Source organism: Pogoniulus pusillus, chromosome 29, assembly GCF_015220805.1.
Source record: "Pogoniulus pusillus isolate bPogPus1 chromosome 29, bPogPus1.pri, whole genome shotgun sequence".
In the NCBI taxonomy this organism is placed as follows: Eukaryota; Metazoa; Chordata; class Aves; order Piciformes; family Lybiidae; genus Pogoniulus; species Pogoniulus pusillus.
This window is the reverse complement of record NC_087292.1, coordinates 1351789-1377941: the sequence shown is the minus strand read 5'-3', so window position 1 is coordinate 1377941 and position 26153 is coordinate 1351789. Positions and strand designations below refer to the sequence as shown.

At 60.2% G+C, this 26153-nt stretch overlaps 1 protein-coding gene across 10 annotated transcripts in view; it reads left to right on the top strand.

The window, feature by feature from the left end:
- Positions 1-24822, top strand: part of EPB41L1 (erythrocyte membrane protein band 4.1 like 1) — a 96126-nt gene extending 71304 nt beyond the window's left edge. For 5 of the 10 annotated variants that reach the window (XM_064167759.1, XM_064167760.1, XM_064167756.1 and 2 more), the window contains 10 exons: positions 2844-5447; positions 5995-6102; positions 7302-7700; positions 9052-9162; positions 9539-9616; positions 9809-9871; positions 11110-11205; positions 12879-12959; positions 14198-14314; positions 21817-24822. In XM_064167759.1, coding sequence (XP_064023829.1) covers positions 2844-5447; positions 5995-6102; positions 7302-7700; positions 9052-9162; positions 9539-9616; positions 9809-9871; positions 11110-11205; positions 12879-12959; positions 14198-14314; positions 21817-21825 — 3666 coding nt within the window. In that variant the 3' untranslated portion in view covers positions 21826-24822. The remainder of the gene's footprint in view (positions 1-2843; positions 5448-5994; positions 6103-7301; positions 7701-9051; positions 9163-9538; positions 9617-9808; positions 9872-11109; positions 11206-12878; positions 12960-14197; positions 14315-21816) is intronic. The other 5 variants (XM_064167764.1, XM_064167763.1, XM_064167762.1 and 2 more) reach the window with 3 other exon arrangements.
- Positions 24823-26153: the final 1331 nt, after the last annotated feature.

Sequence of the window (26153 nt, the reverse complement as noted above, 5' to 3'; positions counted from 1 at the left end):
TCAGGAGACTTGCTTAAGGCTTATGGATCTAAACCATGTAGGTCAGTGAAGGAGCCCCAGGAAGTTCATCATCTAGGGCTCCTCCAGAGGTCTCCAGAGGACTGTGGGCTGCAGCCAGAGAAGGGGGATGAGAGGACTCCCCTGCAGAGATCTGTACCTGTGCTCACAACACGTCCAGCCTTGCCTTGGCTGCAGGCAGGGCTCAGCAGTGAGACCACAGTGCAGAGCACTCAGGAAAGGAGCCCAGATCCCAGGATGTCAGGGGCTGGAAGGGGCCTCTGGAGATCTGCCAGCCCAGCCTCTGCCAAAGCAGCAGCAGAGAATCCAGCACAGGTGGCACAGGAACACATCCAGACAGGTCTGGGAAGGCTCCAGAGGAGGAGACTCCACAGCCTCTCTGGGCAGCCTGTGCCAGGGCTCTGGGACCCTTCCAGCCAAGAAGTTCTTCCCCATGTTGAGCTGCAACCTCCTGTGCTGCAGTTTCCCTCCCTTGCCCTTGTCCTGTGGCAGGGCACAGGTGAGCAGAGGCTGTCCCTGTGCCTCCCTTCCTGCCCCCCAGCCCTCAGCTACCTACAGACATTGCTCAGGTCCCCTCTCAGCCTTCTCCTCTGCAGACTCTCAGCCCCAGGGCTCTCAGCCTCTCCTCCTCAGGCAGTGCTGCACTCCCTGCAGCATCCTTGGAGCCCTCCCTTGGGCTCTCTCCAACAGATCCCTGTGCCTCCTGAACTGGGGAGCCCAGAGCTGGGTGCAGGATTCCAGGTGGGGGCTCAGCAGGGCAGAGCAGAGGGGCAGGAGAACCTCCCTAGCCCTGCTGGCCACACTTCTCTTAGTGCACCCCAGCAGCCTCCTGGCTGAGTTGCCCACGAACATCACTGCTGAGTGGGAGGTCTGGTGCTGAGGCAGTGCCAGAGACCAAACTGTGCTTGCTGGCAGGCCCAGCCCAGCTCCCAGGTTAGGGCAGATGTTGCTCTCCTGGGTCAGAGCCAGCTGGGAATGCCCTCAGTGCCCCTGGCAGTCACCAACTGCCTCTGTTGCAGTTCCCATGGAGTAGGAAGAAATAAAACCTGCCCTGGAGGCAGGTCTGGAGGGAGGGCTCAGGAGAGCAGATGGTGCTTGGGCACCCAGGGTGAAGTGCCATAGGAGAGCCTTATGAGCCATGCTGTAAGGAGCTGGCTTGGGACAGCTCTCCTGAAGGTCTGGCTCCTCCAGTGTGGGTGTGCCTGGCTGTGGTAGGGTGCAGGTGCCAGGGCTGAATCCCTGGCACAGACCTGTCTCCCATCTGTGGGAGGGGCACCCTTCCTGCTGCGTGTGTGGCATGGCAGTGCCCGGGTGCCACCCCTGTGCCCCTCTGCAGCCTCCGTGCTGCTCACCACTGGGCACTCCTGAGGCACTTTCAGGGGGCAGCCACACTTTTGCCAGAGCCCAGGGCAGGGAGGGCAGGTGTGAGATCAGCTGCTTGCCCAGGTGCTGCCAGGGCCAGGTGTGGGCCACTGAGCCGAGGGAGCTCTGCTTGCTTTGCCACCTGGTCAAGAAGGTGGGAGCTGGGAGCTGACATCTTTCTGCTGGGGGTTTTCACCAGTTTCTGATTCCTTTCCTTCTCAAAATCCTTCCACTAGTAACTGTTTTTCCTCCTTTCTCCTCTGGTATCATCTTCTTTTCTCCTCCTTCTTGCTCTGCTGTCCTCTGCCCCCTGTTTCCCCCTCCTCAGTATCGGTTGTTAGGTCTTCACCTCTGGTGCAGCTGCTCTGAACACCTCTGCCCCCCGTGTGGGCATGGCTCAGGGTTTGCTGGGTTATTTACCGTGGTCTGAGCAGGCAGTAGGCAGCCTGGAGTGTGTCCTGCTGCTTCAGAGGCTCCATCTTGCCCAGCCCACAGCAGTGCCACAGGCAGCCTGTGTCCTGGGCAGGGCCAGCCCCACGGTGAGCTCAGCAGGAGCATGCCCACAGCACCTCTCAGGCCTGCTGCCTGCAGTAGGGTGCCCAGCAAGGCTGCAGAGCTTTCCCTGCTGCCATCTTCTCATGGGTCCCTTCCTACCTCCTGTTCCAGAAGGGGCTGAGTTTTAGCAGTGCTTTGTTCTTGGCACTTGTGAAGTCTGGAGCTGCCTTGCAGGACACAGGGCTGGCTGCAGGTGCCTGAGGTGTCCTTTTGCACTGCCAGTGCCAAAGCCTTGTACAGGTTACACTCTCTGACCAGCTTGGTCTCTGCTGAAGAGCTGTTTGTGGTGAGCTCTCCCTGCCCAGCTGGAAGGGCAGGAAGGACTCCAGAGTGAATCTGGCAGGCAGGGGAAAGGGCCTTTCAGGTGCCTAAATGCAGTCTAGTGTCTTGCTTGAGCTTCTGGCAGTCTGACACAGTCTTGGGGCACCTGGATGAAGCTGAGAGTGGAGCTCTTCAGAACACAGAGCATTGCCTACACTGAGACCTCACCTTTTTGCTCCTGGAGACTGCTAGAGAGGAGCCAGGCGAAGAGGCCAGGCTGCGTTTAACCTGCTGCATTCACCCTCCCACCAGGGATGATGGCCTCAGAGCTGGTCCTGGGAGCACTGCTCCCACTTGGCTACTTCCAACTAAGCTTGCAGGTATGGAGGTGATTCCCCAGCCAGAGCCAAGCATAGTCCCTGGAGAGGGCTCAGTCCCTGTCATCAGCTCCCTTATTTTCAGTCCCTTCTCTCCGCCAGCCAACTGCCAGGCTCTGTGCAGACCCTGCCTCAGCTCATGCATGATTGCTGCTGATTTAGCCAGCCCCACCCGAGGCAGCTCAGCTTCCTGTTGCTCATGACAGCAGCCAGCAGCACTCAGGTGAAATATGTTTGATGCTAACTCTTCTTGCTCCAATTGCAATGCAGGGCTCGGAGCATTGGGTATTTATAGAGAGAGAAACTCCTAGGCTGGAAACCATAGCCCTGAGGAAAGTTCTGGGAGTCAAGAAGGAAGAAGCACACGCAGGGGCTGCAGAGGTGAACGTGAGTGGAAGCCTGTCGAGCGTGGAGCTGGCAGTAGGGAAAGCCAAGGAAGTGGCAGGCCAGGAGGAGCCTGCAGGGGCAGCCCTGGATACCCGGAGGAGAGCCAAAATGATCGCCAGTCCAGAGGACTTTGAGTCGGTCTGGGAGGATGAGATCTTTGAGAAGGAAAGCAAGGGGGAGCCCAGCCAGGAGGCAGACAGCACAAAAGGGCCCCAAAAGCAGGGTGAGGAAGCAGCCACCGGTGAGCCAAGCCTGCCCAAGCCATATCAGCATCCTGAAGAGAATCAAAGAGTGAAGATTCTGGGGCCGGAGCCTCCCCAGGCAGAGAGAGAGGAGGTCTCCAAGGAGCGTGCATCTGCAGCCTCCAGGCAGCAGGAGGGCAGAGTGCCCCCTGCAGCCTCAGAGCTCATTAAAGTCAAAGTGAAGGCCACTGATGAGAGCTCAGAGACTTCTGCCACCCAGAGGATCATCTACCTAGGAGATCCAGAGGGAGAGGAGAAGGACAATAAACCACAGCTGCCCTTGGGCACTGCTGGACAGCTTGGCTTGGAGGAGAGACCAGAAGCCACTGTGAACACAACTGGGGGGGTATCTGGGCACACATCCCCTGCAGCAGAAAGGTTCCAGTCCCCTTCCTCAGCAAGTCAGCAACATGGGGCAGTGTCTGGGAAGCCTGCTGAAGCACCAGGCCAGCGTGGGACAGGCTGTGGTGGGGCCAGCCTGGGGTGGGAGGAAGAGCTGCTCCTACAGCAAGAGAAAGCATCTGCTGGGCTGGCAGGCTGCAAAGCACCCGAGGGAGGTGAAGCCCTACCACGTAGCCAAGACGTGGGGCCAGAGGAGATGGAGCTGCAAAGCCCAGTGGGAAGCTTGAAGCTGTGCAGCCTGGCAAGGGATGGCCATGAGGGTGAGGAGCACAAAAGGAGCCCAGGACAGAGGGCTGGAAGGATTGGGGCAGATGGTGACAATGAGGAAAGTGCCAGAGTGGTTCTTCAGATGGAGGAGATAGAGACCAAGTCACCTGTGCCAGCTGTGCCTCAGCTGGGTCACCCTCACACCGCCGGGGGGTTGGAGGGCTCTGCCCCTGTGCCTCTTCCCCAGCGACCCAGCCCTGTCCCTGCAGAGCCAGCCCCAGGCACTGAGCTTGAGGGCACAGACCTGGCCCAGGGCACCAGCCCTGTAAGAGGTGTGGGTGTGCCCGAGGATGTGAGCCCCTCCGAGGTGACAGACAAGGAGGCAAGCCCTGCAGCAGGCAGAGGAGCACCCAAGGACCTGAGCCCTGGAGCACAGGTGGCGATAGGCAGGAGCAGCAATCCTGTGTCTGAAGAACAGCCCCAAACCGTGGGCTTCGCTGCATGGACACCACACCAAGATGCAAGCCCTGCTGCAGGAGGACCACCCCAGAACACAGATGCTGCAGCAGAGCTGATTCAGGTCAGAGACTTGGCAATACGGGAGGTAGCCCAGGACATGAACCTTGTCATGGTGAGGGCAGCCCAGAGCAAAGTCCCTGACACAGGAGAGCCATGCCAGGAGGAGAAGCCCACAATCAGAGAGCTCTCCCAGGACACAGGGCCCACATCAGGCAAGCTGACCGGAGATGAAGGCTGTGGGATGGGAGAACTATCCCCTGACAGAAGCCCTTGCACGGAAGAGCTGCCCCTTGCTGCAGGAGACCCGGGACGGCAGAGCGGAGCCACGGACAGAGACTTGCCCCAGGAGGCAGGAGGGCTGCTCCGGGCCCCAGACCCCAAAGCACAAGAGCCATCCTGGGCCTCGGAGCTCAACGTGGGACAAGATCTGCAGGGCAGGAGCAGCCCCGCAGCAGGAGACCCCACAAGGGACAGTGACCCTCCTCCAGAGCCCTCAGCCTGGGCTCAGCCTGCTGCCAAAGCAGCTGCTGCTGCCCCTCACTCGCACTCTGCAGCAGGCTTGTGCGGAGGAGCCCAGGTGTACCGGCTGGCAGCCCTGACCTACCAAGGCAGGAGGCAGGAGCTGGCAGGTACAGGGACGCCCCAGATGGAGTCTGGGTCCTCGGCATGCGTGGCTGTGGGCACAGGAGCTGTGCCCCCGGGCAGCTGGCAGGGCAGCGAGGACTACAGCGAGACCTCAGTGGCCTCTAAGATTAAGATGTTCGAGCAAAGCACCGTGGAGCAGAAGGCAGCTCAGGAGGGACAGGAGCTGGCGCTGCCCGAAGCGGAGAGCTCGGCGAAGGGGCAGAGCGCTGCGGGACCAGCCAAGCTGCCGAGCGCAGGCTTCACCGCGCCGGGGGCACCTCTGCCCAGCCCGGGGGCACCTCTGCCCAGCCCGGGGGCACCTCTGCCCAGCCCGGGCTCGGCGGCGCTCGGGCAGGGGGCGGGCTCGGGAGGCCCCCGGCAGGCTCTGTGCCTGGAGGAAGCCGTTTGTGCCGAGCTGCAGCGCGGAGCAGAAGACAGCGCCGAGCTGGCCTCCCCCGACTCGGGCTGCGAGCTGACGCTGGCCGAAGCGGTGGTAACTGCCCCGATGAACTGCCCGCCCGGGGCGTTCATGCGCATGCTGTGTGCCCCCCGTGTCCGCTGCTCCCCACGCCTCCATCGGCCGGCAGCAGCCGCTTCGCACCCCCTGCCCTCTGTCTGTCTGTCTGGTCAGGTTACCCTCCCCCCCCCCCGCTGAACGCAGCCCCTCTGCCAGCTGCCTCATCGGCTTCTGTCCGTCCCCCTGCCCCCCCAGCACTCGGTCTGCCCGGAGAATGCCGCTGGCGAAAGCCGGGAGCGGGCCCAGGCTCACGGCCAGGAGCCAGGACGGGAGCAGGGAGTAGGGGGGTGGCCGAAGGAGCTGTGACCTGTGCCAGGCACGCACACAGCCGCAGCGAGCCCACGCTTCCCGCTTCACCCTCGCATTCCTCGCCGCGATGCTTAGCTCGCCGCCGCCCTCTCCCTCCCCTGCCCCCTGCCCTCCCTGTGGCTGGATGATGGAGAAGCTTCCTTGGCTCTTGGCAGCGCTAGAGCAGCTCCTCTGGAGTTCGTTGCCTTACCACTAACCCTTTTCTCTAATCCAGAGCAAATCTCAGGAACCATGTGGGGAAGAGAAGGCTTTATCTGACCCGCCAGTAAAACCCAGCCCGAGAGAAGAGCACTCAAAGACTGCTGCCCCAGTGGTCTCCCAGGTCTCAGTGCTGTCTTGCTGACTGCTGCTTACTGTAGGCTGAAAGCTCACCTTGGGCAGCTGAGGGCTGCGTGCTTCCAGCTCCCCTCCCCGCTGCAGAGCTGAGCTGTCTGTGTTTGTTTACACACACACACCCCCCAGAGCCTGTTCCGCTCCACTTTGTTTGATGCTCTCTTTCTCATACCTCTCAACCTCCCAGCAGTGCCAAGGGAAGGTTGTGTTGGCACAGCCTGGCCCATTGCGGGGGTGGCTCTGGCTGCAAGCGCTTGGGCCAGAGCCCTGGAGGTGGGTTCCTTTGGCACCAGTGGGGTTCCTTTGGCACTGGTGGGCTCCTTTGGCACCAGTGGGCTCGGAGCTGTCCCTAAGGCGGAGCTGCCTAGCCCTAGACCCTGGTAGGAACCCCAGCAATGGGTCTGGATTTCCCACAGCTTCATGGCAAAGGGTGGCAGTGGGAAAAGTCCCCTCTGGTGGTGGAGTTGAGAGGTATGTCAGTGTATGGAGGAGGTCTAAGGGAGGGAGGCCACGGCCCGGCTGTGCCCATGCTGCCATTTACACTGCCCAAACACTCAGCCAGGTCGACTCGAAGGCCTCTGGACGGGCAGCGTTGGGTCAGTGGGGCAGATCCCCTGGCGCAGGCAGCTGCCTTGGTGTGCATGGCTGGTGGACAGCCCCCAGGGGCTGGTCCTGCTCCCCCTGGGGCGCTGCTCTGCGGGGCCCAGGCGAGCGCTCAGTGCAGTTGGCACACTCCTTTGCTTCTCCTTCTTTTCTTTCAGTCTCCTCTCTGTCTCTCTGCCTCTGTTTGGGTTGTTTTGGGTGCCCAACCTTACTGCCGTACGGTGGCCCCGGCGTCCGAGCTCTTCCCGAATGTCTCCCAGCGGGCCTCTTGTCTGGCACACGTCTGCTCCCCTCCCCCCGGGCACTCTGAGGTGCCCCCGAGCTGGCCCAGCTTTTCTGTGTGACCAACCCTTTCTCTGAGACGGTTCCTTGCCGGCAGGCTTTGGGTAAAACCCGACCGAGTGACCCCTCTGCACCCACCCCCCCGCAAAGCCGCTGCTGTCGGAAAGGTTTGGGTCTCCGTGCTTGAGTTGTGTTTGACTCCACTCTGTGCTGTTTGCTGCAGCCTCCTCCCCGCTCCCCGCCGGCAGTGCCCAGCGCGGGGCTCACTGTCTCCGTCTCTCTCCGCCATTGTGTCTCATTCAGAGAGCAGGCTTGAGGGAGGGCGCCGAGGAGAGAGCTAAGCCCCCTCGGCACAGGGCTGCCGAGAGCGACACCGGCGACGAGGAGCAGGAGCAGGAGAAGGACTCGGTCTTTCTGAAGGACAACCACCTGGCCATCGAGCGCAAGTGCTCCAGCATCACGGTCAGCTCCACCTCCAGCCTGGAGGCAGAGGTGGACTTCACGGTGATCGGAGACTTCCACGGCACAGCCTTTGAGGACATCTCCCGCAGCTTGCCCGAGCTGGACAAGGACAAGAGCGAAACGGAGGACGAGGGCCTGCTTCCCTTCGAGCACACTGACAAAGCAGTGCCTGAGCTGGAGGAGGATGTCAAAGGCAGGGAGAAGGTCTCCCAGCCCAGCCCCGACGTCTCCCGGCCAGAGGTACACAGGGATGCCATTCCACCGAGACGGTCTCAGTGCCGCCGCGCCTCCCTGTGCCCCGTCCCGGTGCTGCCGTGCCCGTGTGCGGTCCCACGCTGGTCTGGAGGAGCATGCTAGCTTCCAGGCATGCCAGGGGCCTGGCTGGCACAGCTCTTCCCCCTGGTGCACGCTGTCATCTGTGTTGCATGGCTCTGTCGTGTGTTTCGTGCATCTGCTAACCGGGAGGAGTCCTCATCCTCTCCTAACCCCTGCCTCTGGCCGCCTGCCCTGCCCCTCGCACCGCCGCAGCATGTGCCAGCGGCTGGGCAGGGCACCTCTCACTAACCACCGGGCTCTGTCCTTGTGTTTTGCATGAAGTTAGCCACCACTGCGTGTAGCGAGGAGAGAGGTGCTGCCAGTTAACCTCTCTGGTGGTACCTGTGCCTGGGAGGGGTTCCAGAGCAGCTGGTGGGAGCCGTTCCAGAGCTGGCAGAGGTCCCTCCTGTGCTAGGAGCAGTTGTGACAGGGCTAAGAGGAGTGCATGCAGCCTGCCTGGGGGTAGCTGAGTGTGTGGCACAGGAAGGGGGTGGGAGAGCCTCCCTGGCTTGGACAAAACCCTCCCTTGCCTCTGCAGTGCTGGGGCAGCCCTCCAGCCTTGGCAGGTAAGTCGCCAACGCTTCCTGGAGCTGCTGGGTTGAGTTCAGACCTGGAACCAGGAGACAGCTGCAGGATGAGAGGGATCTTTCTTTGAGCCAGTCTGGAAGCCTTCGGGCAGAGTACTGGATGCTGTGGGCACCGAGGTCACAGCAAGGCTGTGGGCATGGCTGATCAGCTCCACAGTGCCCCATGGGCAGTGCTGGGCAGGGGAGGCTGTTGGCTCAGTGATGCTGAGCCCTGGCTGAGCATCGCCTCTGCAGGAGCCTTGGCAGCTCCAGGTTCCTGTAGCAGGAGAGTGCTGGGAGCCTGCCTGCACTCCTTCAAGGTTCTGACACTCAGGGTGCCCACCACGGCAGCTAGCAGCTGGCACAGCTCATAAAGCTGCTGTGGGGCACCAATGGAATGGATGTGGTGGGTCTCACCCACCTGTTGAGGACCAGTTTGACCTAACCATGGTGTCTATAGATCTATCCCGAAAATCTCAGGGCCAGAGCATCAGGTGTGGCACTCAGAGCACTGCCCACAGGGCAGCAGCCTGGCCTCTGCCCCCTTGCCCCGGTTAGGCTCGACGTGATGCTTGCAGGAGGTGGCAGATGTGTGGCACTGGCAGAGGAGTGGGGCAGAGATGCTCTGCTCGTGGGGGCTGGCAGAGGAGGAGCGCTCAGAGCCGTCGCTGCTGTGCCTCGGGGCCTGACTTGCTTTGTCTCCGCTGCAGCCGTCAGCGCCCAGGACGGATGCTGTGGGCGCGGAGCTGGCGCCGGGCGGGAAGAAGGCAGCGGCAGACAGCTCGGAGCCCACCCGCGGCAGCGCCGCCGACGAAGCCCAGGTGACATGGGGCACTGCCCTGCCGTGACCCCCACGGTGGCTCTCTGAGCCTCACTCCAGCAAACCCTGTGCCCAAGTGGCACCCCGGAGGGCAGGTGGCTGAGTGGGGTGGTCAGGGGCACTCTCACAGCCAGTCTCTAATACATCAAACCAGATTCCCCCCAGAGGTACTCTGTGTGCATCCCTGGCCCCATCTGCCATGCCACTGGGCAGTGCTGGCACATGGAGGACATCTCCAGAGAGCAGCAGCCACCGTACCTGCTGCACCAGCTGTGCCCATGGTTTCATGACCCTCAGCTTCCTCTGGCAGCAAGGATGGATGCACCATCACTGTGTCACCCCCTCTCTGGCTCACCGGGTTCTCTTTGCTCTGGCAGGTGGAAGCAGGCACTCCAGGCAGCAGGAACGCCACAGCCACAGCCCCTGGCACCGCAGAGATGGCACTGCCAACCTCAGTAAGCAGGGCTGGCCTCAAGAGGTGGGGGAGCCGCTGCCCCCTGCAGTCCCTCTGCTTCGGCGAGGGCAACTGGGGCCAGCTGTGCTGGGGAGGGACACCCTACCCCACGAGGGATGCCTGTGGAGGCTGAGCTGCCTTGTTTGCCCCCACACTGCATGCCAGCCAATGTGCCCATCTGCTCTGCTTTCAGGATCACAGTACCAAGGCTGGGAAAGGTGCCCCTGCCACAACAGACCTGCGCTCCCTCTCACCGGTGAGCTGGGCCAGTGCTGGCCAAGTGGAAGTGACACAGCTCTGTGGGGCTGGGGGGGCTGGGGCTTGGCCCACAGGGCCCCTTCCCACGTCCCCAGCACTGGCACCCTTGGCTGGTTGGTTGGCACTGAGAAGAGCAGAAAGATGCTCGGAAAGTTGGGGAGTGAGATCACAGAACCACAGGGTGGGAGGGGTTGGAAGGGACCTCCAGAGATCATCCAGCCCAAGCCCCTGCCAGAGCAGCACCACCCAGGGCAGGGCACACAGGGACACAGCCAGCTGGGGCTGGGAAGTGTCCAGGGCAGACTCCACAGCCTCTCTGGGCAGCCTGCTCCAGGGCTCTGCCACCCTCACACCTAAGAAGTTCCTCCTCAGCTTCAGATGGAACTTCCTGCGTCCAAGTCTGTGCCCATTGCCTCCTGCCCTGCCACTGGGCACCACTGAGCACAGCCTGGCCCCAGCCCCCTGCCCCCACCCCTTAGAGGTCTGTAAGCACTGATGAGGTCCCCCTCAGCCTCCTCTTCTCCAGGCTAACCACCCCCAGCTCTCTCAGCCTCTGCTCACACCAGAGCTGCTCCGGTGCCCTCAGTGGCTCTGGGCTGGGCTCTCCTGTAGGTGGCAGAGGGGCCCTGGCCGTGGCCTTGCTCCTGTGCCCTGCACCTCCAGCATCTGCCAAAAGCCAAGGCCCAGTCCCTGATGAGCTCCCATAGTGACCTGAGCTGTCTCTAGCCCTGGGCCTCCTGCCCAGCCACGCAGGGCTGCATGCAGTGTGCTGCCTGCCAGTGGAGGTGCCAGCCCCTGCCAGCCCTGCCCAGCACCAGGCCTTGCCTGCTTTGGCTGGGGTGCAGCTGGGGCAGACGCAGGCTGTGCCCTGGGCTCAGCACCGGGCAGCAGAATGCAGCCTCCCTGCCTGCTGCCATGCACAGTGGCACAGACGAAGCTGGGGGTGGCCTGAGAGCTCCGCACTGAGAGGCCCTGGGGAGGGAGGGGGGAGAGTGAAACCCAGCCCTGGAGTGCCCTCCCTGCCGCAGAGCCTTGCCTGCAGCTCGGGGCTCGCCGCGGCTGTGCACACCGCAGCCTCCTGGGTGCAGCTGGAAGCACTGCAGGGCTCTGCCTGCCCCTGGCCGCCTCTGCCCTCCTCTGCTTGCCGGAGCAGCTGCGCCCGGGGGGGAGGTGCCAGCCGTGTGGCAGCCAGCTGGGGACTGTGCCCTGCTGATGCCGCTGCTCTGTGCCCTGCAGGTCACCGGCGGCTCTGCCGGGAAGGAAATGCTCACCAGCATCTTCAGTGCCACCGCTGAAACCCTCTCCACTTCCACCACTACCCATGTTACCAAGGTGAGAGCAGCTCCGGAGGGGCAGCCAGGGGGCACTCTGGTGCCAGGGTGGGTGCATTTCTGTTGTGCTTGGCAGAGCAGGAAATGCCCCTGGCCTGCTTGCAAGCTGGCAAAGCATCCTTTGGCCAGCCTGGGCCTGGTCCAGCCAGACATGGCCATGGGGTACTGCAGGCAAGGGCAGCTGGGTGTTGGCACCTGTGTGCCACCCACAGGGCTGGTGAACACATGCTGTGCCCAGCTCTGCTCAGCAGATTGGGAGGGCAGGGAGGCACTGGGGCAAGAAGGAGGAGCAGTGCGCAGTGACCTCCTACAGCCACCTGGTAGCAGGGACTCCAGATTAGGCTGGCATCAGCATGGGCATGCCTGTGCAGCTGGGATCTTCATCCCAGATGTACCCAGAGCCTGGGTCCTCCTGTCCCAGGATGCCCACAGCACCAGTGCTGGAGCTGTCAGCCTCATGTCAGCGACCTCACCCATTTAACTCCCAAGTTAAGTGCCCATAAATGGAGGCAGAAGCTCCATGTGGGACCAGAGCAGGAAGGAGGGTGCTGGGTACTGCCACTCGACCCTTTTCCTTTCACTCCCACCTGTGGCCAGCTCTGTCTTGCCAGTTCTGTCCATGCACCCAGTTAGAGGCAGTGGGAGATCCCCCACGTTGCTGGGGCACCATCCCTGCTGCCATGGGCAAAGCTGCACCCTGCAGGGGCCAGCTGGGGGGCAGCTCTGGATGATCACAGGATCACAGATCCCAGGATGTCAGGAGTTGGAAAGGACCCAAAGAGACCACTGAGTCCAACCACCCCCTGCCAGAGCAGGACCACACAATCCAGCTCAGGGCACACAGGAACACATCCAGACAGGCCTGGAAAGGCTCCACAGAAGGAGACTCCACAGCCTCTCTGGGCAGCCTGTGCCAGGGCTCTGGGACCCTTCCAGGCAAGAAGCTGCCCCTTGTGTTGAGCTGGAACCTCCTGTGCTGCAGCTTCCATTCATTGCTGCTTGCCCTATCCCAGGGAGCAGTGAGCAGAGCCTGCACCCCCCTCCTGACCCCCAGCCCTCAGAGGGTTATAGACATTGCTTAAATCCCCTCTCAGTCTGCTCTTCTCCAGACTAAGCAGTCCCAGGCCCCTCAGCCTCTCCTCACCAGGCAGTGCTCCAGACCCCTCATCATCCTCACAGCCCTCCCTTGGGCTCTCTCCAGCAGATCCCTGTCCCTCTGCAACTGAGGAGCCCAAAACTGAAGGCAGTGCTCAAGATGAGGTCTCACCAGGGCAGAGTAGAGGGGGAGGAGAACTTCCCTTGATCTGCTGGACACACTCTGCTCAATGCCCCCCAGCAACAGATGCCCAGAGCCTGGGGAGGCATCACAGGGCAGCACAGAGCAATTCCAGCCACCCTGTCAGGGATGCCAACTTCAGTAGGATCTCAAATGCCTCTGTGCAGCATGGGGAAGAAGGCAGAGCAGTGAGAGAGGCAGGAGAACCTCCCTTGCTCTGCTGGATGCTCTTCCTAACACACCCCAGGATCCCATTGGCCTTCTTGGCCACCAGGGCACGTTGCTGTGCCACGGATGTTATCCACCAGCACTGCCAGGTCCCTCTCTGTGGGGCTGCTCTCCAGCAGATCACCTCCCAGCCTGTACTGCTGCAGTTAAAGGCTGCTCTCCTCCTGCAGACTGTGAAAGGAGGCTTCTCCGAGACCCGGATAGAGAAGCGCATCATCATCACAGGGGATGAAGATGTGGACCAGGACCAGGTAGGAGCAGGATGCTCTGCTTTGCCCAGCTCTGCCTGCCCCCACCCTGCTGCTGACCCATATGCAGCTGGTTCTGCCTCATGGAATGGTTGGTGTTGGAAAGGAGCTCAAAGCTCAGCCAGTTCCAACCCCCTGCTATGGGCAGGGACACTTCCCACTAGAACAGGTTGCTCAAGGCCTCATCCAGCCTGGTGCTGAACACCTCCAGGGAGGCTGTGGAGCACAGAAGCACCCAATGTGATCTTTGATCACATTGGGTGCTTCTGTGCTCCACAACCTCCCTGGGCAACCTGTGCCAGGGTCTCACCACCCTCAACCTGTGCCAGTGTCTCACCACCCTCAACCTGTGCCAGTGTCTCCTCACCCTCCCTCTGCCAAATCCTTCTCTTCCAAACCCTGACCCTTGAGGCCCCAAAGCTGCCAGCAGAAGCAGGTCCCCATGGGCTGCAGTGGCACACAGGTGAAGCCCCAGCCCAGCTGCCACCAGCACTCCCTGCAGCAGGCACCACAGACTCACTAAGGTTGTCAGAGACCTCCAAGATGATGAGGACCAACTTTGTAACCAGCACCTCTGTGACTGCTAGATCATGTCTCAGAGTGCCACATCTACTCAGTTTTGGAACACCTCCAGGGCTGGGGACTCCACCATCTCCCTGGGCAGCCTGTGCCAATGCCTGGTCACTCTGGCAGCAAAGGGAGGTGGTGGAGTCCCCAGCTCTGGAGGTTGATGTGGAAGCTAAGCTGGCATGGCTCCTGGAAGGGAATTCTCCCTTTGGAGGAGAAATCAGCACCCAGCTGTGAGCACTCAGCTCTGGTCCCTCACAGGACCTCAGAGCTGGCAAAGCCCTCTGAGGTCATCCAGTGCAACCAGCAACCCCTGTCCCCAAGTGCCATGGCCACAGGTTTCCTGAACACCTCCAGGGCTGGGGACTCCACCACCTGCCTGGGCAGCCTGTGCCAATCCCTGACCACTCTCACAGTAAAGGGAGGTGGTGGAGTCCCCAACCCTGGAGGTGTTCCAGAACTGTGTGGCCATGGCACTTGGGCACATGGTTTAGTGGCCATGGTGGTGTTAGGTCAGTGGTTGGAGTGGATGATCCTGAAGGGCTTTTCCAGCTGATTCCATGGAGTCCCCCTCACCTACAGCTGCTCTCTGCCTGCTGGCCCTGGCTGGCTGAGAGCAGCACAGCAGCTTGCAGGGGAGGGACACTGAATGCTTCCATCCCTCTGGTTTCTAGGCACTGGCTTTAGCAATCAAGGAAGCAAAGCTGCAGCATCCTGACATGCTGGTAACCAAAGCTGTGGTGTACAGAGAAACAGAGCCTTCTCCAGAGGAAAGGGACAAGAAACCTCAGGTAGGTGACCTCTGCCTGCTGTCTGAGGTGTGGGTGCAGCTGGGCCAGTGGCTCTCACCCCTACCAGCTGCAGGTGCTGCTGGGCTTGGCTGCTTGGCACTGAGAGTGGCAGCTCCTGGCCAGCAGTTGCAGTGTGAGGGTGGCTCCAGGCATGGGTGCATGGTTGTGGTTTGGAAGCCATACTGCAGCTGTCACCTTGCTGTGCTGCCCAGCAGAGGGGGCAGAGGCATTGGCATGCGAAGAAGAAAGGAGCTGCTTGTGCCCCTGGGTCTGGGAGGGCAAGAAGTGATGCCAGTGTTGTGGGTTGGCAGAAACACTCAGCTGCAGGTTCTGCCGAGCCAGTCCAAAACAGCAGACCACAGCCTGCGCAGAAAGCAGTTCCTCTGGCCCCACTCAGGTGCCCCCTTCCTCAGGTGCCCCCTTCCTCTGGTCCTGCTCAGGTGCCCTCTTCCCCTGGTCCCGTTCAAGTGCCCCCTTCCTCAGGTGCCCTCTTCCCCTGGTCCCGCTCAAGTGCCCCCTTCCTCTGGTGCCTCTTCCTCTGGTCCCGCTCAGCTGCCCCCTTCCTCTGGTGCTGCTCAGGTGCCCCCTTCCTCTGGTGCCCCTTCCTCTGGTGCTGCTCAGGTGCCCCCTTCCTCTGGTGCCCCTTCCTCTGGTGCTGCTCAGGTGCCCCCTTCCTCTGGTGCCTCTTCCTCTGGTCCCGCTCAGCTGACCCCTTCCTCTGGTGCCCCTTCCTCTGGTGCTGCTCAGGTGCCCCCTTCCTCTGGTGCCCCTTCCTCCAGTCCCGCTCTGGTGCCCCCTTCCTCTGGTCCCACTCAGGTGCCCCCTTCCTCTGGTCCCACTCAGGTGCCCCTTCCTCTGGTCCCACTCAGGTGCCCCTTCCTCTGGCGCCTCTTCCTCTGGTCCCGCTCAGGTGCGCCTTCCTCAGGTGCCCCCTTCCTCTGGTGTCCCACTCAGGTGCCACTTCCTCTGGTGCCCTTTCCTCTGGTCCCGCTCAGGTACCCTTTCCTCTGGTCCCACTCAGGTGCCCCCTTCCTCTGGTCCTGCTCAGGTGCCCTTTCCTCTGGTGCTCCCTTCCTCTGGTGCTGCTCAGGTGCCCCCTTCCTCTGGTGCCCCCTTCCTCTGGTGCCACTCAGGTGCCCCTTGCCCTGGTCCTGCTCAGGTGCCCAGATTGTCCTGTACACACAGAGACCCTGCACATGTCACAGCCCCAGGGTGATTTTCTGGAGGGCACAGCTGTCCGGAGGAGTCCTGCCCCACTCCTAAGCCCCTGCTCTGTCCAGGCTGGACTGCTGCAGCTCTTGGCTGCTGTCAGAGCAGCTGAGGGGCAGAGGAGCATGGTGGAAAGGAGGAGGGAGGCTTCACTGCTGGGAAACGCAGCCAGGCTGCAGGGGCATGAGCAGAGGCCTCCTGGCAAGTGTGACTGGGTCTTTGTGCTGTCAGATTCTCTACCTTCTGCCTTTGATAGTTGTGCCAAATCAATAATGTGCATTTGATACCCAGGTGAGGATTGTGACTAGCTCTGGGAAGTGTTTACTGACATTAAATGTGGCCACAAAAGCTATTCCCAAGGTTCAGAACCACAATGGTTTGGGAGTTTATACATGCAGGGAACAGGTGGAATTGGAGCACTTAATTCTTCAAGTGGCAAACACAAACATGGTACTGGAAGAGAAGATTCTTATCACAGAATCAACCAGGCTGGAAGAGAGCTCCAGGCTCAGCCAGCCCAACCTAGCACCCAGCCCTGCCCAACCAACCAGACCATGGCACTAAGTGCCCCAGCCAGGCTTGGCTGCAACACCTCCAGCCACAGCCACTCCACCACCTCCCTGGGCAGCCCATTCCAGTGCCAATCACTCTCTCTGCCAGGAATTTCCTCCTCACATCCAGCCTGAACCTGCCCTGGCACAGCTTGAGGCTGTGTCCCCTTCTTCTGGTGCTGTCTGCCTGGCAGCAGAGCCCAACCCCACCTAGCTACAGCCTCCCTGCAGGCAGCTGCAGGCAGCAATGAGCTCTGCCCTGAGCCTCCTCTGCTGCAGGCTGCACCCCCCCAGCTCCCTCAGCCTCTCCTCACAGGGCTGTGCTCCAGGCCCCTCCCCAGCCTTGATGCCCTTCTCTGGACACCCTCCAGCACCTCAACATCTCTCTTGAATTGAGGGACCCAGAACTGGACACAGCACTCCAGGTGTGGCCTGAGCAGTGTTCTTGTGGTTAATTACAGCACAATTATTCACTAGAGGCCACAGGAAGCTCCTTTCTGCTTATGGCAGAAGCCAAGGAGTGAAGTGGAAGAGGCTTTTAATTCTTTACTCACCAAACAATGTCAGACAGTACCCGAGGCAGGTGGAGGGGTTGCTGTGTGAGCTCCCCAGGCTCTCTTCTCAGCAAGCTGGGAGTCTATTGCGTAGTCTCTGACCTGGTTCCTCTTGGTTCCCAGTTCAGCAGAAGCCTTGCAGAGGGGCAGGCAGGATGTAATGCCAGGGGCAGTCCTGGCACAGTGTCAGGCTGGCTGTGCAGGCCAATTGCCTGCAGGCATTTAGAGCTTTCCAGGCAGGGTGTGATGGTTTGGGTGTTCCCTGCCCCTCCACTCTTATGGGATCACCCAGACTAGACTCAGCCAAGCTGGGCATTAGAATGGAGGTTTCTATCCACAGCTTAGCACAGGATACAAGCAGATAGTGACAATATCTACAGCTACAGACAAGGTAAAGGCAAGAGAGAAACACAGCAGCCCTCCCAGAAACCAGAGCCCCCAGGAGGGGCTCCCAGCCACCCTTCCACCCCCCTTCCACCCCTCTGCCTTTTCCCAGGCTTTGCCTTACGTTCGAGGTGAGTTTGGAGGATCAGCCAGGGGGGTTTGGAAGCAGAAGGATTGGTTACACAGACAGCAGGTAGGGGAGAGAAGGGAGGCAGCCAGAGCCAGAGAGCAGCTCTGTCATCTGTGTTTGTGTTCTTGTTCTTCTGCATCTCAGCAGCAAGCCTCTGAGTGCAGCAGCCATCAGCTCTGGGTCCTCTCCACAGCCTAGCACCTAATCCTTCTCACCAAACCCTTCCAGCCAGCTTCAAACTAGCACAGCAGAGGAGTCTGCAGGCAAAATTCAGGATGCAGTGAGGCAGCAGCAGCACTGTGCTGCCTGCTCACCCCTTTTTATCCACACAGCCCGAGGCTGCTGGGCTTTGCACGTGGATCTGTGATCAGCCAGTCAGAATGGCACTGTGCCAAGCTTGGCCAGAGTGGGCGAAGCCAGGGCTTGGTTTTCCCTTCCTGTGGCTGCTTCCCCCGGCACAGAAGGAGGGGGAGCAGGAGGACACGTCCAGACAAGCCAGAGTGTTCTTGCTCCTCCCCACAGCCTCTGCAGAAAGCAGTTCCTCTGCTCCCACTCAGGTGCCCATTCCTCTGCTCCCACTCAGGTGCCCATTCCTCTGCTCCCACTCAGGTGCCCATTCCTCTGCTCCCACTCAGGTGCCCATTCCTCTGGCCCCACTCAGGTGCCCATTCCTCTGCTCCCACTCAGGTGCCTATTCCTCTGCTCCCACTCAGGTGCCCATTCCTCTGCTCCCACTCAGGTGCCCATTCCTCTGCTCCCACTCAGGTGCCCATTCCTCTGGCCCCACTCAGGTGCCCATTCCTCTGCTCCCACTCAGGTGCCCATTCCTCTGCTCCCACTCAGGTGCCCATTCCTCTGGCCCCACTCAGGTGCCTATTCCTCTGCTCCCACTCAGGTGCCCATTCCTCTGCTCCCACTCAGGTGCCAGTTCCTCTGCTCCCACTCAGGTGCCAGTTCCTCTGCTCCCACTCAGGTGCCCGTTCCTCTGGCCCCGCTCAGGTGCCCATTCCTCTGGCCCCGCTCAGGTGCCCATTCCTCTGCTCCCACTCAGGTGCCCATTCCTCTGGCCCCACTCAGGTGCCCATTCCTCTGCTCCCACTCAGGTGCCCATTCCTCTGCTCCCACTCAGGTGCCCATTCCTCTGGCGCCACTCAGGTGCCCATTCCTCTGCTCCCACTCAGGTGCCCATTCCTCTGGCGCCACTCAGGTGCCCATTCCTCTGCTCCCACTCAGGTGCCCATTCCTCTGCTCCCACTCAGGTGCCCATTCCTCTGGCCCCGCTCAGGTGCCCATTCCTCTGGCGCCACTCAGGTGCCCATTCCTCTGCTCCCACTCAGGTGCCCATTCCTCTGGCCCCACTCAGGTGCCCATTCCTCTGGCCCCACTCAGGTGCCCATTCCTCTGCTCCCACTCAGGTGCCCATTCCTCTGGCCCCACTCAGGTGCCCATTCCTCTGCTCCCACTCAGGTGCCCATTCCTCTGGCCCCGCTCAGGTGCCCATTCCTCTGGCGCCGCTCAGGTGCCCATTCCTCTGGCCCCACTCAGGTGCCCATTCCTCTGCTCCCACTCAGGTGCCCATTCCTCTGGCCCCACTCAGGTGCCAGTTCCTCTGCTCCCACTCAGGTGCCCATTCCTCTGCTCCCGCTCAGGTGCCCATTCCTCTGCTCCCACTCAGGTGCCCATTCCTCTGCTCCCACTCAGGTGCCAGTTCCTCTGCTCCCACTCAGGTGCCCATTCCTCTGCTCCCACTCAGGTGCCAGTTCCTCTGCTCCCACTCAGGTGCCCATTCCTCTGCTCCCACTCAGATGCCCATTCCTCTGCTCCCACTCAGGTGCCCATTCCTCTGCTCCCACTCAGGTGCCCATTCCTCTGGCGCCACTCAGGTGCCCATTCCTTGCCTCTCCCCACAGCAGAAGGGCAGAGCAGAGCAGCCTGCCTGGGCAAGCCAGGGAGGGGTAAGGGCACTTTTGGCCCATCAGGCCTACCATGGCACGAGCAGACTGCCACTGGCAGGCTGTAAGCTTGTAAAGCAGCCAGCTCCAGGGCAGCCTGGAAGGGCAGGAGAGGCTCTGGCACCTGCCTGAGCTTAGCTTCTCTGCCACAGTACAAAGAAGCAAGCCCAGACCCTGCTTGCATTGCTTAGGGAGCCTCCCACTTTTAATTCAGGGCCTTCAAGTAAAGGAGAACTGGCAGGGCTGGGGGGGACCCCAAGCAGCATCCAGCCCCAACCCCTGCCATGGGCAGGGACACCTCACACTACATCAGGTTGCCCACAGCCACATCCAGCCTGGCCTTAAACACCTCCAGGGATGAGGCTTCCACCACCTCCCTGGGCAACCTGTGCCAGGCTCTCAGCACCCTCATGCTGAGGAACTTCTTCCTAACATCCAATCTGCACCTTCCCACTTCCAGCTTTGCTCCATCCCCTCCATGACCCTGCACCAGCCTGGGGAATTATCAGGGAGTCACAGAACTGGCAGGGCTGGAAGGGACCTCAGAGATCATCCAGCTCCAAGCCCCCTGCCACGGGCAGGGACACCTCACACTGAAGCAGGTTGCTCAGAGCCACATCCAGCCTGGCCTTAAAAACATTCAGGGCTGGGATTGATTAAGAGTTCTGCTAATTAGCAGAGGTCCTGAGTGGTTCCAAATTCCCTGTCCAGGGAAGTCTTTATGGGAAGAGGGGAGATGTAAACTGGATGTTAGGAAGAAGTTCTTCAGAGTGAGGGTGGTGAGACACTGGCACAGGTTGCCCAGGGAGGTTGTGGATCATAGACAGGGAAGATGAGGAGACACTGGCACAGGTTGAGGGTGGTGAGACACTGGCACAGGTTGCCCAGGGAGGTTGTGGATCATAGACAGGGAGGATGAGGAGACACTGGCACAGGTTGCCCAGGGAGGTTGTGGATCATAGACAGGGAGGATGAGGAGACACTGGCACAGGTTGCCCGGGGAGGTTGTGGATCATAGACAGGGAGGATGAGGAGACACTGGCACAGGTTGCCCAGGAGGGTTGTGGATCATAGACAGGGAGGATGAGGAGACACTGGCACAGGTTGCCCAGGGAGGTTGTGGATCATAGACAGAGAGGATGAGGAGACACTGGCACAGGTTGCCCAGGGAGGTTGTGGAGCATAGACAGGGAGGATGAGGAGACACTGGCACAGGTTGCCCAGGGAGGTGAGACACTGGCACAGGTTGCCCAGGGAGGTTGTGGATTATAGATAGGGAGGATGAGGAGACACTGGCACAGGTTGCCCAGGGAGGTTGTGGATCATAGACAGAGAGGATGAGGAGACACTGGCACAGGTTGCCCAGGGAGGTTGTGGAGCATAGACAGAGAGGATGAGGAGACACTGGCACAGGTTGAGGGTGAGGAGACACTGGCACAGGTTGCCCAGGGAGGTTGTGGAGCATAGATAGGGAGGATGAGGAGACACTGGCACAGGTTGCCCAGGGAGGTTGTGGATCATAGACAGGGAGGATGAGGAGACACTGGCACAGGTTGCCCAGGGAGGTTGTGGAGCATAGACAGGGAGGATGAGGAGACACTGGCACAGGTTGAGGGTGGTGAGACCCTGGCACAGGTTGAGGGTGAGGAGACACTGGCACAGGTTGAGGGTGGTGAGACCCTGGCACAGGTTGCCCAGGGAGGTTGTGGATTATAGATAGCGAGGATGAGGAGACACTGGCACAGGTTGAGGGTGGTGAGACACTGGCACAGGTTGCCCAGGGAGGTTGTGGATCATAGACAGGGAGGATGAGGAGACACTGGCACAGGTTGCCCAGGGAGGTTGTGGAGCATAGACAGGGAGGATGAGGACACACTGGCACAGGTTGCCCAGGGAGGTTGTGGAGCATAGACAGAGAGGATGAGGAGACACTGGCACAGGTTGCCCAGGGAGGTTGTGGAGCATAGACAGGGAGGATGAGGAGACACTGGCACAGGTTGAGGGTGGTGAGACACTGGCACAGGTTGCCCAGGGAGGTTGTGGAGCATAGACAGGGAGGATGAGGAGACACTGGCACAGGTTGAGGGTGGTGAGACACTGGCACAGGTTGCCCAGGGAGGTTGTGGAGCATAGACAGGGAGGATGAGGAGACACTGGCACAGGTTGCCCAGGGAGGTTGTGGAGCACAGACAGGGAGGATGAGGAGACACTGGCACAGGTTGAGGGTGGTGAGACACTGGCACAGGTTGCCCAGGAAGGTTGTGGAGCATAGACAGGGAGGATGAGGAGACACTGGCACAGGTTGCCCAGGGAGGTTGTGGATCATAGACAGGGAGGGTGGTGAGACACTGGCACAGGTTGAGGGTGGTGAGACCCTGGCACAAGTTGCCCAGGGAGGTTGTGGATTATAGATAGCGAGGTTGAGGAGACACTGGCACAGGTTGAGGGTGGTGAGACCCTGGCACAGGTTGCCCAGGGAGGTTGTGGAGCACAGAAGCACCCAATGTGATCAAAGATCACATTGGGTGCTTCTGTGCTCCACAACCTCCCTGGATGTGTTCAGGACCAGGCTGGATGAGTCCTTGAGCAGCCTGTTCTAGCAGGAGGTGTCCCTGCCTATGGCAGGCGATCTGGAACCAGCTGAGCTTTGAGCTCCCATCCGACCGAAACCATTCCACGATTCTTAACCCCACGTCTGCTCTTTTCCACCTGCCTTGCCTAGGAATCTTGACCACCACGTTTGTGGGAAGTTGACATCTGGATTGCAACCTGGAGAGCAGTGGAGAAAGGAACCTTCCTGCTGGCTTTGTCAGCGAGACGCTTGCCGTTGCGGCCGCGACGTTCACGGAGAGAGAGAGAGAGAGACACAAATTGTTTGGTTTGTGGTTTTGGGTTTGGGGTTTGGTTTGGTTTTTTTTTTTAAATGAAAGGAATAGCAAATACATTATATATATATATACATACATACATTTATATATATATATATATATAAAAAAAAACCAGGAGAAAAAAAAATGCATCCTTGCACTGCTGCTATCTGCTGGAAACGAATAGCAAACAAACACCGCCAAGACACGAAGCCGACCCTCTGCAGGAGAACGAGGCAACCAATGCCTGGATTGCTTGACAAAACCAGAGTTGAAAGCATCCTCTTCCTCCTCCTCCTCATCATCATCTCAGCAACCTGGTGAACAAGCTGAGGAGCCACATTCTTGCATGTGACCTGAGAGGATCTCAACTCCTCCTCGGTTCCTTTGTCGCGCACCGAACGGGAAAGGCGAAACTGCTTTGCAACAAAGCAAGAGAGGAAGCAGAGTGAAAGCAAAGGCAAAGCAAACCCACAGCCAGAAGCAAAACCCTTCCCCACCTCTGGAGAGAAGAGAGCAAAGCGTCCAACGGATCCCCTTTGGAGGTCTCTCCTGATCCCCAAGTGTGCTTTCCCCCTCCTCATCCCACGCAGGTTCCTTTGCTTCGTTTGGGGCCTCTCTTAACTCTTCCCCTTCCTTTCCTTCTCTTCTCCTCTGTGCACTTGTCCAAGCTCTTGTTCTCTGAAGGTGTTTGAAGGATGGATTTCCTTGCAGACCACACAAAGGAGCTTGTAAATGGTTTCTCCTTTATGACAGAGCAGCCTGCAGGGGTTTCATATGGATGTGCATTTCAGTTCTGTATATTATTATCGCTAAGGAGCGGGGGAGGGAGGGAGCAGGCCTGCAATAACTCAACAGTGCTGGTAAATGTGATGATTTAACTCTTGGGTTGACTGTGGTTGGTGCATTTGGAGGCTCTCAGGCCACGGGAGGGACTCTCAGGCCTGCAGGAAGAGAGTGGGGAAGGTTTCAGCTGCTGTTGTCCCACGGCGGGAGGGGAGAGGGCAAGAGCTGGCCGGTGTCCCAGCAGCTGGGCTGCAGCGTAGGGTGGTTGGATTTGGAGGGGCAGTGGTGACTTGGAGGGGCAGGGAAGGAGGTCGAGGCTGCAGGTCCAGCAGCTGTAGGCAGGATTTGTCTCCCTGGTGCCCACCCAGAGCCATGAGAGTCAGCTGGGAGCTGCGTCCATCACTCCCCTCCAGCCCACTGAGCCCTGCTGGCACTTGGGGTGGCTTTGCTTTGTTTCTGGACCCCAGCAATGGATCCAGTTGAACTTTGAGTCAAAGGCAGAGGGGGGTTGTCACCTCCCTGCTGAGGCACTGCAGAGGCTGTGCTGCCAGCAGCACCACAGAGCATCCCCAGCAGCCCAGGCCCCCTCCGTAAGAAGGTGTTTGCTGGGGCCATGTCCTGGAGCTGCCTCCCCCCAGCTCAGCCTGCAGCCACAGGCATCCTCTACAGCTGCCTTTGGAAGGGGACCATGGGCCAAGCCCAGGGCCTCGTACACTGTGAACCAGGCGTTTAGGGTAGGCTTAGCACCAAACTGAGCAAGGACAGGAGCTCAGCAGGCTTCCTTCCTGGAATCACCTCCAGCTCCCGAGGAAGCAGGCCCAGGATTCTGCACCGTTTTGCCTTCAGTCTCCCAGCCCTCACACAGGCTGTGCCCAGAGGGAGGTCCTGCAGAGGCTCAGAGGGTGACAGGGCAGGGGAGCCTGTGCCACAAGGATGTTGTGGGCAGGCTCTGCTCACCACCTGTGCTGCCCTAGGCCAGAGCCTGCCCCCTGGCAGCTGCAGTTGCCCAGTGGCTTGCTGGTATGTCCCTGTAGAGTCTCTTCTCCTTCTGGCAGCGAGGTTTCTCCTGCAGACGTGAAAGGCAGGAGCACAGGCTGCCTGGCAGCTGGGCAGCACTGCCACCTGCTGCCAGCACTGCCAGCACCTCTGAGGCTCTCCCCAGCTTCCACCTGAACAGCTTCAGCCCCCTTTAGAGACCAGGCTGCCAACCAAGCCAAAAAGAGTTCAGGCAGTTGCAATGAGGCCACTGCTCTCTTTTCTATCTTCACTACCCCAGAGCAGCTGCAAGCAGCAGTGGCACTCGCAGGGAGTGTGGCAGAGGGCAGAGGTGGTGCCAGCATCCCTCGGCGTGCTGCCCGCCGCAGGCTCCCGAGGACCCCACCTGGCTTTGCCTCCCTTAGGGCCCACCAGAGGCAGCTGTGACACGAGGTGCTCGCTTTTGCCACGCTGTGCCCAGTGACAAACCCCAGGAGGCTCCTGCCCAGCTTAGCAGCCTTACAGAGTTAGGACTTTGCTGTGCGCTTGGACTGCGGTGAGCTAACGTTTGGAGTGAGCAGGTCCTGCCCCTGGCTTCCCCCGGTGTGTTCAGGGGTGGCAGTGCTTAGAAGCTTAGGGAGGAGGGAATAAAGGAGAGCAAAAGGCTCCCTGCTTGCTTGCCTGGCCGGGTGTGGGCTTCTGCTGCTCAGCAGCAGGGGCTCAGCCCCCCCAGCACCTCGCTTGGTTTCAGCCAGCCGCTCACTGCTTGTTTTCTTCCAGGGACCTTGCTGTGGGCAGGGGTGGGAGACATCAGTGCCTGTTTTAACCTGACCCCAGAGATCCATTCCAAACCTGGCCTGCCATTGCATGAGTAATAACACTCCCAGTAACCAGGAGAAGAAGGTTTCTTGTTCTTTGAGAAGCACCTTACCAACCGCCTGCGCCGCTCGGCTGTGCCCTCACTAACTTCCCTTGGGCTCTCTCTGCCCTCCCTCTCCCCTCCTCCCCTCGGTCTTACCCCCCAGTGCTCGGTGGTGTGTGCGTGTGTGCTTACTGTTCTTGTACTCAGTAGAGGTGAAATAAATGTGTTTGATGCTAAACCCCTCCGGGCCCTCCCTCAGCTCCTTCCTGCCGAGGGGATTGAGAAGTGAAAGGGAGCAGCTGGCCCCGGGGGTTGGCTCCATCGGAGTGGGGAGGTCAAACTCCTTCACTCAGCACTGGCAGTCTCCCTTGGGCTGTGCCCAGGGGGCTCACTGAGTCACAGCCTGGGAGAGGTGGGAAGAGACCTCTGGAAACCATCGAGTCCAAGCCCCTGGCAGAGCAGGTGACACAGGGAAAGCTTCCAGATCAGAGCAAGAATCATAGAACCACAGAACCAGCCAGGCTGGAAGAGAGCTCCAAGCTCAGCCAGCCCAACCTAGCACCCAGCCCTGCCCAACCAACCAGACCATGGCACTAAGTGCCCCAGCCAGGCTTGGCTGCAACACCTCCAGCCACAGCCACTCCACCACCTCCCTGGGCAGCCCATTCCAGTGCCAATCACTCTCTCTGACAGCAACTTCCTAACAACATCCAGCCTAGACCTGCCCTGGCACAGCTCCAGGCTGTGTCCCCTTCTTCTGGTGCTGGCTGCCTGGCAGCAGAGCCCAACCCCACCTGGCTACAGCCTCCCTGCAGGCAGCTGCAGGCAGCAATGAGCTCTGCCCTGAGCCTCCTCTGCTGCAGGCTGCACCCCCCCAGCTCCCTCAGCCTCTCCTCACAGGGCTGTGCTCCAGGCCCCTCCCCAGCCTTGCTGCCCTTCTCTGGACACCCTCCAGCACCTCAGCATCTCTCCTGAAAGAGACCTTCTGTGTGCAGGCCAGCAGGGACCTGTTCCCCACCAGCCGCAGCTGTGGGCACTGGGGGCCTCCAATGGCTTCACTGGGCTGGCAGCTGACTGGGCAGGGCTGTGCAGCCTCATCCTTGCTGCCATTTCCCCCTGCCCCAGGGGTGCAGTTAATGCTCTGATTTCCAAGGCCCAGAGTCATCTAAGGTTCCTTCTGGGGCTCTGGTTCCCTTCTTCCCCTCCACAGCAGCAGCAGCAGCAGCAGCAGGTGCAGAGCTCTGCTGCAGCAGCAGAAGCTGTTCCACCTTCCTTGCCAGCCAGCAGGGCCTGCAAAGAGCCTTTCAAACTGCCCCACAAAAGTGTTGCCTTTGAGTGGGATTTTATTTTCTTCCTATCCCTCTGCCTTTGCCTCCTGAGTGCCAAAACCTTCACTGCTGCTTGTGGCAGCAGCCCTGGGCCAGTTCTGATGGGGCTGAGCTCCATCTCCGAACCACAGCATGGTAGGCGTGGGGAGGGAGCTCTGGGGAGCAGTGAGACCAAGCCCCTGCCAGAGCAGCACCACCCAGGGCAGGGCACACAGGGACACAGCCAGCTGGGGCTGGGAAG